This window comes from Lineus longissimus, chromosome 2 (genome assembly GCF_910592395.1).
Source record: "Lineus longissimus chromosome 2, tnLinLong1.2, whole genome shotgun sequence".
Classification (NCBI taxonomy): Eukaryota; Metazoa; Nemertea; class Pilidiophora; order Heteronemertea; family Lineidae; genus Lineus; species Lineus longissimus.
Window position 1 is genome coordinate 16,805,922 of NC_088309.1, and position 18,240 is coordinate 16,824,161.

Consider the following 18,240-nt stretch of genomic DNA (forward strand, 5'->3'; position numbering starts at 1 on the left):
TGAACCATTGGACAAAATTTTGTTGGTCAACCGCTTCAGTAAAGTGCCTTTTATCTCGCTATTGAAATACCCCACTGTGAAGCATAGTGGCTTCTAATGGGAAGGCAATAGCATAAGAGAACTGAATTTACAGTTAATTGTACTGGCTGTTATTGTTGAAAGAGTTGCATTTTATCTAAACCACTGAACAAAGTACAGTTGGACAACAGCTTCAGTAAAGTGCCTTTTATCAAGAATTAATAAAGACTGCTTTAGTATCTTGCTATTGAAATACACCACCGAGAGGCAGACAACAGTGGGAAGGCATTAGCACTCTGCAAATTCTGTCAATTTGGAATCGTACTGCTACATAACTGCATCAAATCATAAGATAATTTTGCCTCCTCATCCATGTAGTAGAGCAATGGCTTCAGAAAATCTTTCTTTCCAACCCTAAGAATACTACTCAGTGCAGTCTTACATACTATAAGGTGGGCAACACCAAAAATATTCAGAGAAGACTCACTCTAAACAATCAAAGAACACATGCTCTGAAATAAGTGAAGATCTGAACCAACATAGGGAATTCAATGGAAATGTTAAGAAATTCCTTACCTGAAGTGGGTGATATTTGAGGCAGAGAATATCTTCATCAGGATTACAAAGCTGAGAGAACTCAACGAGAGGATCCTGCATCCTACGCGCCAGCGAGATACCTCTTCTCAGGAAAACAGGGTATTCGCGGAATTCAGCCTGAAAATGTAACATGAGTTCAAAGATAGCTCAATCAACTTATAACATTTTTTTAGCAATAAATATATCAACTTTTCCTTGTTAATAATAATATGGTATGAGAGACAATTACGTGAACAAGTACATGTATACATGTAGCAGTTTATTTGAACCATGGAACAAAAAGAAATTGAACAACGGCTTCAGTAAAATGCATTCTATCTAGCTATTGAAATACTCCACTCAGTAGCATAGTGGCTACTAGTGGGAAGGCAATAGCAGGTACCATGACAACGCTAGTTAGCATTTATCAGGTGATGTCAAGTGAACTACTACAGCAAGCTATTGAACAACTGGATAAAAAAGGAAACTTGGACAAAGGCTAAAGTGCACATATTTAGCAACGAAACAAAAATTCCACCAAGAAGCATAAAAGCCACCAGTGGGAAGGCAGTTCAGCATGAACTTTTCTCATGTTCCAAGAAACACTAAGATACAGATAGTGAAGCATAATAGCTACCAGTGGGAAGGCAACAGCATGACCTGTTTATTGTGTTCCAAGGAATGCTAACGTGATAGATACAAGGTAGTGTAGCAGTTTATTTGAACCATTGGACAAGAAGAATCTGGACAACGGCTTCAGTAAAGTGCATTTTATGTAGCTATTGATATACTCCACTGAGAAACATAATACTAGCTACCAGTGGGAAGGCAACAGCATGACCTGTTTATTGTGTTCCAAGGAATGCTAACGTGATAGATACAAGGTAGTGTAGCAGTTTATTTGAACCATTGGACAAGAAGAATCTGGACAACGGCTTCAGTAAAGTGCATTTTATCTGGCTATTGATATACTCCACTGAGAAACATAATACTAGCTACCAGTGGGAAGGCAAAAGCATGAACCTTTTATTGTGTTCCAAGGAATGCTAACGTGATAGATACAAGGTAGTGTAGCAGTTTATTTGAACCATTGGACAAGAAGAATCTGGACAACGGCTTCAGTAAAGTGCATTTTATGTAGCTATTGATATACTCCACTGAGAAACATAATACTAGCTACCAGTGGGAAGGCAACAGCATGACCTGTTTATTGTGTTCCAAGGAATGCTAACGTGATAGATACAAGGTAGTGTAGCAGTTTATTTGAACCATTGGACAAGAAGAATGTGGACAACGGCTTCAGTAAAGTGCATTTTATGTAGCTATTGATATACTCCACTGAGAAACATAATAGCTACCAGTGGGAAGGCAAAAGCATGAACCTTTTATTGTGTTCCAAGGAATGCTAATGTGATAGATACAAGGAAGTGTAGCAGTTTATTTGAACCATTGGACAAGAAGAATCTGGACAACGACTTCAGTAAAGTGCATTTTATGTAGCTATTGATATACTCCACTGAGAAGCATAGCAGCTACCAGTGGGAAGGCAACAGCATGACCTGTTTATTGTGTTCCAAGGAATGTTACTGTGATAGATACAAGGTAGTGTAGCAGTTTATTTGAACCATTGGACAAGAAACTTGGACAACGGCTTCAGTAAAGTGCATTTTATCTAGCTATTGATATACTCCACTGAGAAACATAGCAGCTACCAGTGGGAAGGCAACAGCATGACCTGTTTATTGTGTTCCAAGGAATGCTAATGAGATAGATGCAAAGTAGTGAGGCAATTTATTTGAACCATTGGACAAGAAGAATCTGGACAACGGCTTCAGTAAAGTGCATTTTATCTAGCTATTGATATACTCCACTGAGAAACATAATAGCTACCAGTGGGAAGGCAAAAGCATGAACCTTTTATTTGTAGTCCAAGGAATGCTAACGTGATAGATACAAGGTAGTGTAGCAGTTTATTTGAACCATTGGACAAGAAGAATCTGGACAACGGCTTCAGTAAAGTGCATTTTATCTAGCTATTGATATACTCCACTGAGAAGCATAGCAGCTACCAGTGGGAAGGCAACAGCATGAATTATGTGCAAATGATGAGGAGTCTAGTAATAAAGCCGTTGATTTGAAAGAACGTATTTGTAAAAATCTATTAAAAATTAACAAACTGATCGGTGGGTGCTCCCAAATCTTACCTCCGACTTCTTAGTATTTGAGAAAATGATTGCAAGTTCCTGATCAAGCAGCTCCACCCCAATCGATGGAATCTGTTGTTCGTCTTCCAACTCCGACACGCATCTCTTGACATCCTCGAACACAGACATAGCATCTCGGCAATCAGCACCAATGGCTATAACATGTGGTTTTTTTGAAGCTATGAACTTCTTTAGTTTTTCCATATCTTGCTCCTGTGAAAAGGAGTGAAAATATTTTTCAAAAGCAGAATTGACGTTTGAGTCTGCAGGCAGACTCGGAAGTCTCCGTCAACTGTGGGTGTCAGTCCGGCAAGAGTCTTTATTTACAAACGTTCCCAGCATGCAATCAGGCATGAAAACGTCACATTGAAAAGTGTCTAAACTTTAATGTTAGGTATCTCAGAATGCCTGTCGAAACTGACAGCTGCCCACAATGGTACATGTTCCCGAAGAGTACACATTGACCCTGCTCTACGCCCTGAAGATACAGGAGAAAATATCACCAGAACAAATGAACTATGGCAAATTCTCCAGCGTACCTTATGCTTCCTGTCATCCTCGTTGTATGCATTTCTCCTCTTCATTAGATGGATCAGCCTGAGGAAGTCTGTCACCTCTCCGTCTCCATCCACTAGGGCACAGAAAGCAGCCTCATCCCTGTAAACGATGCAAAAAGTAAAATTACCATGAGTACCAACCCAGAAAATCATCACATTGGAGTCTCACAGAGAAAAGTTGTAAGATTTCCTTCACTAATTATGCAAATGTGTAAAATATATTTTGTTCCCACGTGAAGGTAATTTAACGAGAGAAAGGAAGTGATGGAAATATCTTTTATCATATAAATACATTCATAAGGGAATTTATAATGCGCAGAACTCCGATGAGAGGGTCAGAAACACACATCGGTGGAGCCACACAGTAGCCCAACAACAGGGACCAGTGGATACAGTTGTAAACTACAGTTACAGTATCCAGTTTTGCTTCTACTTCCCATGACCTGAGCAGTCGAGACCATCATTTTGCACAGACTATTTCACACCGGTATGCTGGCATGAAAGTGATTACCAAAATTGAATTGGATGCGCTGGAGAAGAGGAGGCAAGTGCGACTCCCTAAGGATAGGGTAATATGTGCTGACTTCCTGACTCTCGTGAACAAATGGGCAGCATGGAATTTTTAAATCTCTGCTGTGAATTTATGGCTGCATCAGGCAGACCAAGGTTTAATCAGCAATTGCGTATAAGTCACTGCTGTATTTGTGGTTAAATTTGTCCTAATCTGACTGATATTGCTAATGCGATTGTTTGTACAACGGACACGGATGAAGCACCATATCCTCATAACTTTGGGGCACTGTCAAATAATTTGCCGGTTTGCCACAAACCTTTTTAATTCTTTAACTTTGATGATCAATGGAAGATTTAATCAACATACCTTTCTTGGCTAAAAGCAATACCCAAGACTTTCAGGCCGTTGGAACTGTCCATGTATTCATCGTCGTCATCTAATTGCTGATCGGTCTGATAGGGGGCCACCTTCAACCAGTGATACAGTTTACGGGTACAAGCCTGAAACACAAACAAGCATAAAGTGGAAATTCCCCCGCTGCTGAACAAGTGTTCCTCTACTCATTACTCTTTATCGGGACCAACCAAGCTTCTGTAACTAGCTAATTATGAGTATTTACAGAGATGTTTAAGAAAGCGACTTGACAAGGACGCCTTAGCCATCTACGAAGGAATGGACAAATGGATTACTGGATAGAATATCTGACGTAAACCTGGTGCAATAGATCCTTTTATCTAGGATTGCCGCTTAGATATGCGCAGTAGCTCACAGCACTGGGTTGGGTGGGAACATGGTTGTATCTTCCACCCAGCAAATTGTGCATGTGAGTTGCCCCAAACAACCAACCAAAAGCTGTTGAAAACAATATAAAGACAGTAAAAATTGATAGGACGCACTTTCCCAGATGACCCCTCTTGGCCACTGAAATGAGAGTCATTTCTGAGACACTAGAGTCAAGGTCACATTCACAGCATCAAATGCCAACGGGTCAAGAAAACATAGTGACACTGCTGGGATTATCAGGGGGCTTCATACCAAATTGGCTCACTCTGCAAAGCTTGAACTTGTGCAGACCCCTACTCCGGGTACAGGTATCATAAAGCTATCCTGCACAACTATTCCCAAGCATTACTTTGCCTCACACAGGACCAACTGGTTTGAGCACGGCAGCTTGACATTAGTTGAAAGGATAAGATACTGACCTACCCCGAGCACATGATTGACCAACCCCGAGCATATGATTGACCTACCCTGAGCACGTGATTGACCTACCCTGAGCACATGATTGGCCTACCCTGAGCACACGATAGACCTAAATGTACCCTGAGTACACGATTGACCTACCCTGAGCACACGATAGACCTAAATGTACCCTGAGCACATGATTGACCAACCCTGAGCACACGATAGACCTAAATGTACCCTGAACACATGATTGACCTACCCTGAGCACACGATAGATCTAAATGTACCCCGAGCACATGATAGACCTAAATGTACCCTGAGCACACGATTGACTTACCCTGAGCACATGATCCTTAGCCTCCTGCAGCAGCTTGCCCTTCAGTTCTTTGATCATCTGCGGGTAAAGAATCTGTGTGAGCGCCCTCTCCAATGCTTGGGTTCTCTGGTTGTTCCATTCCTGCACAAGCTTACTGAACTCATCTCTGTAGTACAGCTGTTTCACTTCATCAAAGTACGTCTGTGCATTTGTGCCCGACTGATCATCAATTTCTATTTTGTAGGTCATGATTAGGTCTTCTTCAGCCTGAAAGTATACAATATTCAATCCACTTTTTAGAGAGTTATGACCTGAAATCCATTTTCCGAAAAAATGGCACTGCACACAAAAAAGCCCACAATGGCTGGGAAAAATTGTCAATATTTCACTTCAAATGGCTCATTTCAGGTCATGCTTTGTATGATTCTGGCAAGGTACGTATTTTTAGATACTACGAAACTTTAAAGTTTAAATTGAAATATGAACTGCTGCATTTTCTGTATCAAATCACCAAAACCAAGATTGCCATTTCTCATGAAGTAGACTTGCAACAAGAAGAGGGAAAAGCTATGACAGAAGAAACTCTTAATTAGAGTCGTCCCAATGAAGAAGTAATAACAAAATGCATGATATTTCCCACAACCCTGACAAGGACTATCAAGTGATATAAGTTTGTAGGGGAAGTAAGATGAAGGCTTGGCTGCTCTGATGAGCTCCTAATGAAACTTCGAAAAAAAATTTTTTTAAAGTGGTGTATTCGGGCTGGGAGTTGTGAAAGTGTGAAATTTGAATTGATTGAAAATTTAAGGATTTGTACATGAATATTCAGTCACCTTCTAGATTTTATCTCAATGCTAAGCTGTTCTTACAAGAACACACCTGGCACCTAATCTCAAACAAGATATTTTAAAACTTACCATAGTGAGTTTGAGAAACTGATCATACTGCAAATCTTTCACAGGTTTATTCTTCAAATATTTGAACGTGTAGCACGGATGTGACTCGTCAATTTCCTTCATGCCCTTCTTAGTAGGCCGAGCACTGATCTTTGCTCTCTCGTTGAAAATGGTGCGGATGCTCTGCCGGACTAGAGGATCGTGTGCAATTTGCATGGCGACCATGTGACGTGCACCACTCAATGCGTCCTCTACAGTTGGGAATCGGCTGAAAATATTAAGCAAGAAGTATTTATTGGGAAAACTCCTGATGTTTCTGACTAATAAATGAGCCTTGTAGTAGGTGCCAGGACAACATCTGTAGAAAATGTGGTCCTTATTTCTGTCTCTTAAGGTGTGGTTCATGTTTTTCCATGAATTCAGACATTGTGAGCCTAAAAATTGAGGCTTGTCATTTTGAGTTTTCGGCTCCTTTAACTAGGAATCCTATTTTAACAATGAAGAATACATCAAATGTAAGTATCATGGCAAAATGCCTCAAAACCAAGAGCAGTGGCAAACTAAACATCAGGCCAATATCACTCGTCTAACTTACTCTGACAAAACTTCTTTAGCAACTTCTGCCGGTTCTGATGGGAACTGATCCACTTCATGTCGCTGGTAGTTGTCACGCAAATTCTCCCCAAATTCCTCAGGGGTCAGACCAAACTTTCTCGCTATTTCATCTGGAAAAGAGATGGTCATAATTTTAACTTTTTTGCGACAAAGTTCTGCTATTTGAAACCCGAGGAATCTCAAAATCAGTCATAATTTTAACTTTTCTGTGACAAAGTTCTGCTATTTGAAACCCGAGGAATCTCAAAATCAGTCATGATTTTAACTTTTTTGTGACAAAGTTCTGCTATTTGAAACCCGAGGAATCTCAAAATCAGTCATGATTTTAACTTTTTTGTGACAAAGTTCTGCTATTTGAAACCCGAGGAATCTCAAAATCAGTCATAATTTAACTTTTTTGCGACAAAGTTCTGCTATTTGAAACCCGAGGAATCTCAAAATCAGTCATAATTTTAACTTTTTTGTGACAAAGTTCTGCTATTTGAAACCCGAGGAATCTCTAAATCATCATAACGTCCCATATTTCTAAACCAATACTAGGCCTAGGTCAATTTGCTTCAGGTTGCTGAATGTTCTTCCATACACTATAAAGAAATAGCATCAAAATGTTGTTGTTATCACGTCAAATAGTCAGTCACTAAAAAGGTTAAAAGCCTTGTTACATCCCTCACAACACTACGGGAAGCTCAGGCAATTTAAACAGAGAAAGTGATGGTAGTGCATAAGTCTTAAAGATACACATTTTGAACGTGTCGAGGACTAGGGGTTGATCATAGCCAATACTCACCAATGCCAGACTGTGTACACAAAGTGTAGCCCGACTTCCTCGTTGCCTGTTTCGGCATGACATTATGAACGTCATCATCCTCATCATCCTGCTCCTCGTCTGTCGCTCCATCACGCTTCTTCTTCTTCTTCAAGGCGTTCTTCATCAGCGGGATCTCGCGACCATAATAGAGCAGGAAATGTTGGTAGACGTCGTTTAACTCTTCCATGGTCTGTACACCCTTTGCCCTGAAGATCACAGGATGAAAAATATAAGATATATCCTGGATTATATGACAAAAAATCCATTAAGTGAGCTCTGCTACGTAGCAGAAAGTTTTGCAAGTGTTGGAGGGTAAACTACATTAAGATAACATGTACAAGTGAAAGTACTGGTTTAATCAGACGTATTAAAGTATGAAAAAGCCATCGGAAACACTTGAAATCATTAACCAAACAGACACAAAAATAGTGGCCATTTCTTGCAATTGAACCAAAAAGAGTACCCTCAGACCAAAACGTCAAGAAATAAGTCAGCTTAACATTTAATGCACTAAGCTTTGCTTGGAAGTTAACACAGTTCACTCCCTTTGAAGCAGGGCCCAGGTTAACCACCACCACTGCAATGGACCGATGTTTCCTTGCGACGCTCAAATATGTGCCAGCTACCACAGACTGATATATCAGCCTCCTGGCATCATGAAATGATGCACTGCAAACCGTAGTGAAAAGAATGGCATACATGGCATAACATCATTGCTGCAAAAGATGTTCTAGAGAATGTAAATTCATCCATTGGTGGTCAACAGCATTCTGGAATTATGATACCTTTATGTCTTGGGCTTATTCCTCCCCTCAATGGAAGACTAAAAGTATGGTTAAACTTTGTCATTTTGTAAGAACTTCAAAAACTAACAAACTTCTTTTCCACACTTTAAGGATTATATGAAATGCACACAGCAATAGGCACCTTTCAATGTCTTCTTCAGTAAGGGGTCTAACTTTGGCCTCAAGTGGTTTGTCTGGGTCGGCGTTTAGCACCGAGTCAAACTGCCATCCCTGCATCTTCACAAATAACTTCACCAGGTTCAGTTTGCGGTTCCGAAGTTGGGTCCACTGAAATTAAAAATCAGGGCAAAATACAATCAGACAAAGCAAGGTTCTGTAGTGTTTTCCATACCTCAAATCATGACTGAGCATCATTTGTTTCACTGTTGGAACCATTCTACTAGACCAGGTGCTGTTCATTTCACTGAAAATCTGGTTGCTCATGCATTCCCTTTTTGACCATTCCAGATGACCAAAAACGCATTACTTCAAAGTTATGAGTTTGGAGATGATCTAATGGTGTTGATCATATTCACCCAACATATCACCCTAAATCCATTATTTTCAATGTCGAAAAGAATCAGATAGCCTACAAGGCACATTTTTGCCTCAGAACGCCTTTACGCCTATATTCAAATATGCTCACTGATAACATTAAGGGGGGATCCCAGAACCCCGCCCCTGGAATCATTTCGAGGTAATTTCAATTTATTCTCCATGTCAAAGGTGCAAGAAAATCTATCTAACAAATTTCTCACCTTTTCATCAAAATGCCACACTCGCCACAGATCATTGATATTCAGCTCTGGCTCGACATACTCCTTCCTATAAAAGGCAATAAACGGCACCTCAAACTGCTGGTTGCGCATGAAGTTCAAGGCTTCCCTGATCTTCTCGACCGTGCCAGGGCCTTTCAGGCTGTACTTCTCAAAGGAGCCACCCTCCCTCGTCTCGAACTGCTCCATGTCCTAAAAAGCGAAAATGAATAGAAGAATTTGGAGACAGCAGTATAGTGAAGTTGCATGTAGACTTTTTCTTTAAGAAAGAAGAGGGATGAGAAATCCTTTTTTGCAATACTGACCAGATTCTTAATTGCAATATTGGTTCGCTGGATTAAAATTAATATGTTGGATTCTCATTTCTATGTTGAAATATAAAATATTCTGTTTCTAAAAAGTTTTCTTTTTATGAACGGAAGTTACTCTATTTTACTCCGTTTTCTAAGGATTTTTTCTTGTAAAGCCAAAAAATACTCTTTTCTTCCCCGCCGTCAAAAGATTTTTCTTGTAAAAGCAGATATTACTCTGTTTACCCTCTTGTCTAAAGATTTTTCTCATCTGACCAGAAATCAAACTTCATCTTTGGGAGAGTCAACTCTGTGAATCATATTGGTTGACAATTGTTCGCTTCAACTGTGCAAAATGTAGCCGATGTGAAAAAAAGAAGATTTTCTGAATATTCCAGCCTTGAAATGATGTGATGTCTCACCTGGACTGACAATGGAGGAGTTTGAAAAGCCTGCTTGTAGATCCACTCTGCCTCTTCTTCCAGTTCGCCCTCATCAGTGGCCTGGACAGGCACCTGACGCAGCTGGAACCTCTCAGGGATATCAGCCACACGGATCTTGTTGTCAATGTCGGTGAAGTGACCACGCTCGAGCTCACTTGGCTCAAAGACCTAAAGAATGAATTATTTCACAAAAATTCAAAGGTATTGTTTCCACGCGTGATACTTTATTTTCTGCATAAATAATCAGCATGATCAGACTAATAACCAAGTTTGGAACTGACTTAGGAGGCACTTTTTGATGTCGCAAGCAACTTGAACCACCGCCCTATTAGTAGTAAAGCAGTGGCTTGATTATGCTGCTTTAATCTGGCTCCATGTCATTTAAAATCTCATGGTGAAATACACAATCTAACCATGGTTGACAAGAGCGACTAAATGACTCTTAGTGACATGATGGTTAGATAACATCGCATTAACTGTCGCAGGCAACTTGAACCACCGCCCTATTAGTAGTAAAACAGCGGCTTGATTATGCTGCTTTAATCTGGCTCCACGTCATTTAAAATCCCACGGTGAAATATACAATCTAACCGTGGTTGACAAGAGCGACTAAATGACTCTTAGTGACATGTTGGATAGATAATATCGCATTTACTGTAGCAGGCAACTTGAACCACCGCCCTATTAGTAGTAAAACAGCAGCTTGATTATGCTGCTTTAATCTGGCTCCATGTCAGTTAAAATCTCATGGTGAAATACACAATCTAACCATGGTTGACAAGAGCGACTAAATTACTCTTAGTGACATGATGGATAGATAACATCGCATTAACTGTAGCAGGCAACTTGAACCACCGCCCTATTAGTAGTAAAACAGCGGCTTGATTATGCTGCTTTAATCTGGCTCCATGTCTTTTGAAATGCCACAGTTTTGCACATTTACTAACCATGGAAAACAAGAGCATTGAAATATTTCAAGTAACCCTCTTACTACACTCTTAACATGTTTATCATTGTAGCAGTAAACTTGAACCAACGCCCTATAAGTAGTAAGGCAGAGGCTTGATTATGCCGCAATAACCTAGCTTCAAGGCATTTAAAAACCACCAGAATAGCCATACAAACTACCAGTGGTAGACAAAAGCACTATAAAAAACAAACTTTGTGAATGTCCATGTGAAGCCAACACCCCACTTCACAGGGAGTTTACCATAATTTTGACCAGTCACACTCACAGCTAAGCCTGGTGCATGTCGCACAGAAGATGAGCGTAATTGACACCAGGAGATAATGGAAGAAATTGATGTACTCAGATTTTCCAAAAGGCAGACGACAGTGAAATGAACAGCCAGTCGTCTAAACCTGCCAAGCTCAGAGCAACATGTGCCTGGTTTAGCTGTGACGGGTCACAACTTGCCACCAAGGTTTGGCAATACTTACATCAAAGATACTTTTCTTCTGTGGACGTTTCCTAACTTTCTTTGTTTTAGGCCGGGTTCCTTCTTCACCCTCTTCTTCTTCTTCATACTGAAAAGAAACAAAGACAGATCATTGAACACAGAAAAGTACCCTTATCAATTGAATGGAAACTAATCACCATTGTCCTGAACAACTGGAATTTTTCTGGTGCAACTGAACAGGTCAGATGCAGAACTCTGTCTGTCATTTCCGGTTCGGGTTTTTGTCCCAAGCAAGTGAGGTCGAGACATTTCAGAGCTCTCAATTCATAACTTTGGGCACACTTTGTATCCCAAATTTGGGTTCTTTTGATAGTGGTAGAGGTTTTCTTCAATTTAGTATGGCACAGACAAACTCCACGTGATTGAAAGCAGGGCATACTTGCATTGACATTGGCACACAGAGAATGAGTACATCTAATTTCAAGGATAGAATGAAGATCAGACACAAAATATAGAAAGAAACCCAGACTGAAAAATCTGAACAAACTGGCCTAATTCTACCAAGGCTTCAAGGTATTTTACCACAGTTTTGAGTGGGAAGCAAGTTACAAGTACAAAGCCCCACAGCTTTTCTCAATCCAAACTTCGTTTCAATGAGACTTACCACATCTTCCAGTTCCTCTTCTTCATCATATTCTTCACCATAATCGCCTATATCGTCAAAATCGAAATCAACACCAAAGATATCCTGGGCTTCTTGCAGTGCTCTGAAACAGAATCGGGTATCACAATGAGCCAAGTCTAGCAAATATTGAATTTTGAGCTTACTGGCAGGGTTACATGAAAGAGAAGGGGGTGGGGGGGGGGGGGGGGAGAGGGGAGAGTCAAAATCAACACCAAACAAGGAAAACCATCAACACCAGAGGAGAAAAAGAGGAATTTATTTCTCTATTATCCTCCCTTTTATAACCTATCTGGGGGTAATGACAACCTAATATTTGCAATCAAAGCAAAATTTTAATTTTCTGTCCAGTCCTTGTCTAGTTTCTTTTGGAAGCAGAATCCGAGATTTTTTTGGAGCGAGTCCCAAAATTCATTAAACTGATTATTTTAACACTCACTTGTCTGTATGAATTATGTGACGCTTCTTCTTGCCTTTTTTACTTATTGGCTGACCTTCCTCATCGACAATGAAGTCATCAACATCTAGAATGAACAAATCACAAAATCATATCGGCAGACAGTTTAAAGTTATTTCCATGAAAGTGGGCAGGCCTCTTAATACATCTTGCTTTTCTGAATTTGGGCTTATTTGATTTCATCGCTTTCGTGCCAAAAATGTTTCTTTTTTTTCTTCATCAATGGAAACTTTAACATCTTTCAAGATTAAATGACAATTTATCTCGTAAGATGTTTTTAAAGTCTAGATCACTTCAAACACATGTTTTTTAATGCAGACACTATGACTGTGGTTATGACTCAAGTATTCCCATCTGAGCCTGGAGCATGTGACCAGAAGGTCATGTGTTGAGGGTCGACCAATGCCACATGGAACTTTCTTCTTTTCTTCTTCAGCATTTGCTTCGCACTTGGTGGAGATTTTCTCCAAGGAGTATACGTCCTCCAAGGCAGAATGAGCAGTTTTAGTGTGACGGTTTCGGCACCACTTGGGTGTATTGCTCTAGTGACACAGACTTTAGCCGGAGGTCGAGTCCACGCAAGCTAATCATGTTTCTCACTTGGTCGGGTCTTTGGCCTGCCCTGGTATAGCCACCAGATACAAGGAACATCCGTTTTACATCTCATTTGAAGGAGTGTGAGGCCTTTGAAAGCCACACCGGTTCTTCCAGAAATACAATCCTGGTGTCTCCCCAGGATTGAAAACCCAGGGCCTATTACGTGGTGGCCAGCAGTGTTAACCACGAGACTATTAGGCTCCCTAGTTGTATAGTATAAAGTACTGTATAAGAATTTAAATTTCATTCATAATGAAATGAAAAATACCTGATTCCTCCTCATCTTCAAGGTCACCAAACTCATTCTCAGGAGGCGCCGGTTTAGCACTGGGACGTCCAATTCTCGACTCTTCTCCATCACCGATCTCACTTTCTGCAGCTTCGTCATCTTCAAACAATTCGTTTGCAATCACATCCCGTTCATGTTCCTCTTCTTTTTCTGAGCCGCCACCCGAGTCATCATCATCAGATATCATCCGGATACGCCGGAGCTTTTTAGGCTGAAGAAAAGGATAAATCTCTGAATGAAACAAAAAGTTTAACCCTTTAGCTACTGTACGGCCGATTTCAGCCACTATAAAAATTCTATATCACTGTACGGCTGATCTCAGCCGGCGCTAACACATCGTTTCAGATGGCTCGTTGTGACATCTGTTAATAAAATTTGGTACTAGAAGAACCTCATTTCCAGGCAAGTTATGATTAGAGGCGTTAAATGCATGCAAAATTTCCATATGGTGCTGCACAAAGTTTGGCTGAATTTTTCACTTGATCCTTGGGCCGGGTTATGTTTCTTCACATGTTCCACGGAAATACAGGAAATACATTAAAAATCTTCAGTAGCTAAAGCGTTTACACAACACCACACATTTGATGAAAATGTTTTGATAGGATTAGGAATAACAGTTTTTTGTTGAAACTTGGCCAATTGGACATAATTGGCTATCCGCAATGTATACTATTCCGAATTCGATCCAACAATAGCGAGCCGTGCTGCTGTGATTTCTGTCCAAAATCTGACATAACATGGAAATCTCCACCTATCTTTAACCGCTAATTGTTAGAGTAGCACAATGACATTTTCATTATAAATATCATTATTATGATTCATCTGCAACTGGTTGTTAGCTCTGATCGTTACCTTTTTCTTGACTTTGTAGCCCAAGTTCTCCTCCAGAAGTTCATAATCTTCATCTTCTAGATCCTGATCCATGTCCGAATCATATTTCTGTTTGCCGGAATCACTGCGATCATCGCCCTCATCTTCTCCCTCTTCCTCCTCCTCATCATCATTGATGAGGTCCTTCATCTCCTCAGCAATCCTGTCCTCATCTGTGGAAAAAAGAAGGGAAACTAAAATAATAGTCCCAACAAAACACATGTAAATTTGCCATTAGTAAGCAAGCTTTAGTTTAAAACAAAAGCATGATCAATGCAGAGTATTAAATGGCATGAAAACTACAACCTGGTGAGTCTTCCTACACAAAAAACCTCAATTTCACACTACATTTCATAACCTATGTGGTGTGTCCCAGGTTGATTGGGAGCATATTAACCCTTTTGCTTTTGATTTTTGACTGCCGTCAGATTTTCACCTAAATTAGATTTTTTGTCATGGCCAATAGAATATTCTGAGAGGACCTACATGATACATCTAAACTTTGATTGAAACCATAAAAAAACTAAAATTTGCTATTTTCTTTAAAAAAAACCTCAATGAACCCGCTTGTTGGATAACAGGAGACAGTCGACTTATTTTTTTTTTTTTTTTTTTTTTTCAAAGTTTAATTACCCACAATTACGACAATAGATGCACACAACGATATAGATAAAAGAGTAAATCTCCCACTTAGGGTGAGTTAGCCCGACCATTCCCTCTATCAACTTTCACCTAATTTAGATTTTTTGTTATGGCCAATAGAATATTCTGAAAATTCCTTCTATAACTACACAAAGTAATGGCAGATTGGTGTTTGTATGCTTCACATAAAAAAGTCAGAGAAGTACGAGTCCGGCAGTCCTCTGATGAAAAGTGCATGCTGCACAGATGTGACTGATTCCAAAGGGTTAACAACACCACCCTCTGGACAATTCTGGTATATCTAGGCAATACTGTACCTTCTTCCTCTTCTTCATCATCACTATCAATGCGTGCCTTCTTGGATGCCCGTGGGTATTCTTCATCAGAGGATTCATCAGCCTCACTGTCCAGAAAATCAGACATCTGAAAAGACGGACAGAAAATTCGGAATACTAATTTGAGAGATATGAAAAAAAACTGGTGTGCCACTCGCCCGCCTTTGGCACCGTTTGACTTACGTAAGTTACAATGCACTGGAAATGTAAATTTCAAAATGGGACTAAGTCGACACTTCAGAAGGTGGCATGCAACTAACCATAACATAGTCCTTTGTTTGCCACCTAGGAATGAGGTTACAATCGGCCCAAAGAAAGGTCATCATTAATGAAATAAATGCCATAGATCGAAGGATTGGTTAAAATTTACAATCCCCGATCAGAAATGATGTAGTTTGATCGAATTCAACTATGAATCCATTGAACAGTGGGGCTTCTTTAGACTTTAGTCAACCGATTACCTTTTTTTGGGCCGTGAACAGGGATTGTAAACTCGTTCAAAAGGATTTATAGTACGCCATCCAGCATACCAAGTAATTGTATATCGTGGACCAGATTTTTACCTAATAATATAACAATCGCTCTCATGCACTTTCAAACAACCGTTCCATTCAACACTTTGTAATTGTTCCTTCACTATAAAGTCCTGCGTGACACTCAACTTGGATAGGTTTTGCACACGGTTGCGATCTTTTTGCACATGGTGCGCCTTTTGACTGTTTCGGTTACGTTAGAAAAAGAAATGTTTTGGAAACTTCTCATTCTCAAGACAATGCAAAATGGTGGCAATTGACCGTAGTCGAAAGCAGCACAGGAAGTCCATGAACATGGTGGTGAAGGCGAACTGTTGCGTGCAACTATAGATCCATGCACTTGACTGGGACAAACGTTTACGAAAACGTCGCGTCACGTCACGTTACACTAATGTAAAATGCATGGTGACGTGACGACGGCCAACACTACGTCATGTAAACGTTGTTCCCAATCAAGTGCATGAATCTATAGTGTAAATATTTTTGAAATGCATACCGGTATGGGAGAAAATCTAATCCACTGTTTACACTGGTTCATGGTCCTAGGCCTACGTCATTTCTGATAGGGGTGGGACTACGATTTACGCCTACGGTATAAATTTTAATCATCGTTCGTTTGTTATAGTTAGGCCTATGATGGCCATCAATCAATGGCTTCCTCAGTACAGTAGGTAGGTACAACAACTACAATGCCTACTGAGGCATAGGATATCCACTGCATCATGGCATTAATGCATGCATCGTGAAAACATCATGAATCATGCAATCATGGAGTCGAGTCGGGAACATGGCATGATGATGGGATGCATGTATTGTAAGCGCGCAGCAGAAAAGCCGAAGGCTTTTCTGCGAAGCGCTACTATGGTTAACGTGCATACGACGTCATCCAATGTAAACAATGTTTCTCAAGTCCATGGATTCGTTTCAAATGGCTTAAATTTGACTTAAAATGGCCGCCAGAAGAGATAAACGCGCGAAAGTAGCAACTCGACTATTCTGAGCTCCGAGAGAGAACCACACGATTATTCTCACTGTTTTTTAATCAAACTTCAATTTCTGGGGGTTTACCCCCCGACATATGTGTTTTGATTTTTGATACTTTAGTGATAATATCCAAAAGATGCTTAAAATGGATATAATCCCGAAATAATGAAGCAAAAGACGGGCAGGCGTTCGAGAAAAAAATTTTATTTTGAGATTTCAATAAACCTTTTGAACGAATTCCACATGGGCCGTAGTGGGATCCGAAGACACCTTAAGGAGGAATGTATCTTTGTATGGGGTACCATTGGTTTTGCAGATCTTCTGGTTTTTTCTAAAGAATAATCAATATTCGCTAGCAGGATTTTTATGCTCCCAGGTATGAAGAGGGTTCTATGTTCCTCAGGTTCTTTGTTCATCAGTCTGGTGTTCCTCAAGAGTCAATTGTCTTCCAGTCTCTTGGCCTGCAAAAACCCTTTCCAACCAATTTTTTATGCATTAACCATTCGGCAACATGTTGGTGGGGGAAAAACCTGATCCCTGACCCCTTGAATTGGTTGCCCAGGTACGACCACAAGCAATTGTCTCAAAGAAGCCACCAGTACGACCTCTTGGTAGTCTTGCCAATATCATGCCAGTGAAAAGTAAGGGTAATGATGGTTGTGGGTTGCAGTTAGGGTACCATCGAAGGAGTACCTCTTCCTCGCTCTGGGTTAAACGTGTCAAAGGCCTGCACCATCATGAAGGTTTGGAGGTTCCACTCAAGCACCCCGGGGTAAGCAGCTCAGAAGGACTTATTGAGAGGCAAATAGGGGGGTTGAGGGGCCTTCCCCCAATGCACTAGCTAAAACATGTCAGAAGGACGGGGGTTAGAGGGGGGGGGGGGCTCTCCATGGCGCCAGTTGCGCGAGTTCAATAGAGCTTGCACTTTACATTAGAATCTGCCAGAGTCCCAGACTACGATAGTCTGGACACCTTTCGGGGGGGGAGGGGGACATTTTCCATTTCTTTGCCGGCTATTATGACGATGGAGTTGAGTTACTGCTAATGCGATACACGGAGAAAACTGTCTATCAAAACAAAAAATTGGCGGAAGGAACTATAGCAGGGCCCCAACCAGGGGGTTTTGGGGGGTTTCCCCCCAACCTAAAGGCGCTGCGCGCTTACTAGGGCACTGCACTGATAATATTATGATGAAGGCTATTACATGTAGGCTATTATAGGCCTGGGGAAATTTGGAAGAAAAGATATTTTCAGATTCTCAGACTCCTGAATTTAGGGTAATTTCTTCATGAAATGCGGTAACTCATTCATTACTGACACGTCCATGTAAAAGATCGCTACATGAAGTATTCTAAAAACAACCTAAGATACCAGATATTGGCAAGATTACTGCAAATACGCACTTTGAAATTCGAAAAAGTGAGTTCCTGTAGAAAAATTAAGCTTAAATGGCCGAGTTTTCTGCGGG

General features: G+C 40.5%; 1 protein-coding gene across 1 annotated transcript in view; it reads right to left on the minus strand.

Moving 5' to 3' along the window:
- The window catches only part of LOC135482680 (transcription elongation factor SPT6-like), a 49,911-nt gene extending 31,683 nt beyond the window's left edge, over window positions 1-18,228 (minus strand). Inside the window, exons 1-18 of the mRNA XM_064762935.1 lie at window positions 18,176-18,228; window positions 15,238-15,343; window positions 14,261-14,451; window positions 13,388-13,619; window positions 12,505-12,589; window positions 12,048-12,150; window positions 11,424-11,510; window positions 9,963-10,151; window positions 9,233-9,442; window positions 8,617-8,762; window positions 7,669-7,895; window positions 6,862-6,991; window positions 6,288-6,534; window positions 5,392-5,637; window positions 4,236-4,369; window positions 3,338-3,455; window positions 2,799-3,011; window positions 595-732 (exon numbers count right to left, since the gene is read on the minus strand). Of these exons, the coding sequence (XP_064619005.1) occupies window positions 595-732; window positions 2,799-3,011; window positions 3,338-3,455; window positions 4,236-4,369; window positions 5,392-5,637; window positions 6,288-6,534; window positions 6,862-6,991; window positions 7,669-7,895; window positions 8,617-8,762; window positions 9,233-9,442; window positions 9,963-10,151; window positions 11,424-11,510; window positions 12,048-12,150; window positions 12,505-12,589; window positions 13,388-13,619; window positions 14,261-14,451; window positions 15,238-15,343 (2,802 nt within the window). The 5' untranslated portion in view covers window positions 18,176-18,228. The remainder of the gene's footprint in view (window positions 1-594; window positions 733-2,798; window positions 3,012-3,337; window positions 3,456-4,235; window positions 4,370-5,391; window positions 5,638-6,287; window positions 6,535-6,861; window positions 6,992-7,668; window positions 7,896-8,616; window positions 8,763-9,232; window positions 9,443-9,962; window positions 10,152-11,423; window positions 11,511-12,047; window positions 12,151-12,504; window positions 12,590-13,387; window positions 13,620-14,260; window positions 14,452-15,237; window positions 15,344-18,175) is intronic.
- Between the last annotated feature and the right edge of the window lie 12 nt (window positions 18,229-18,240).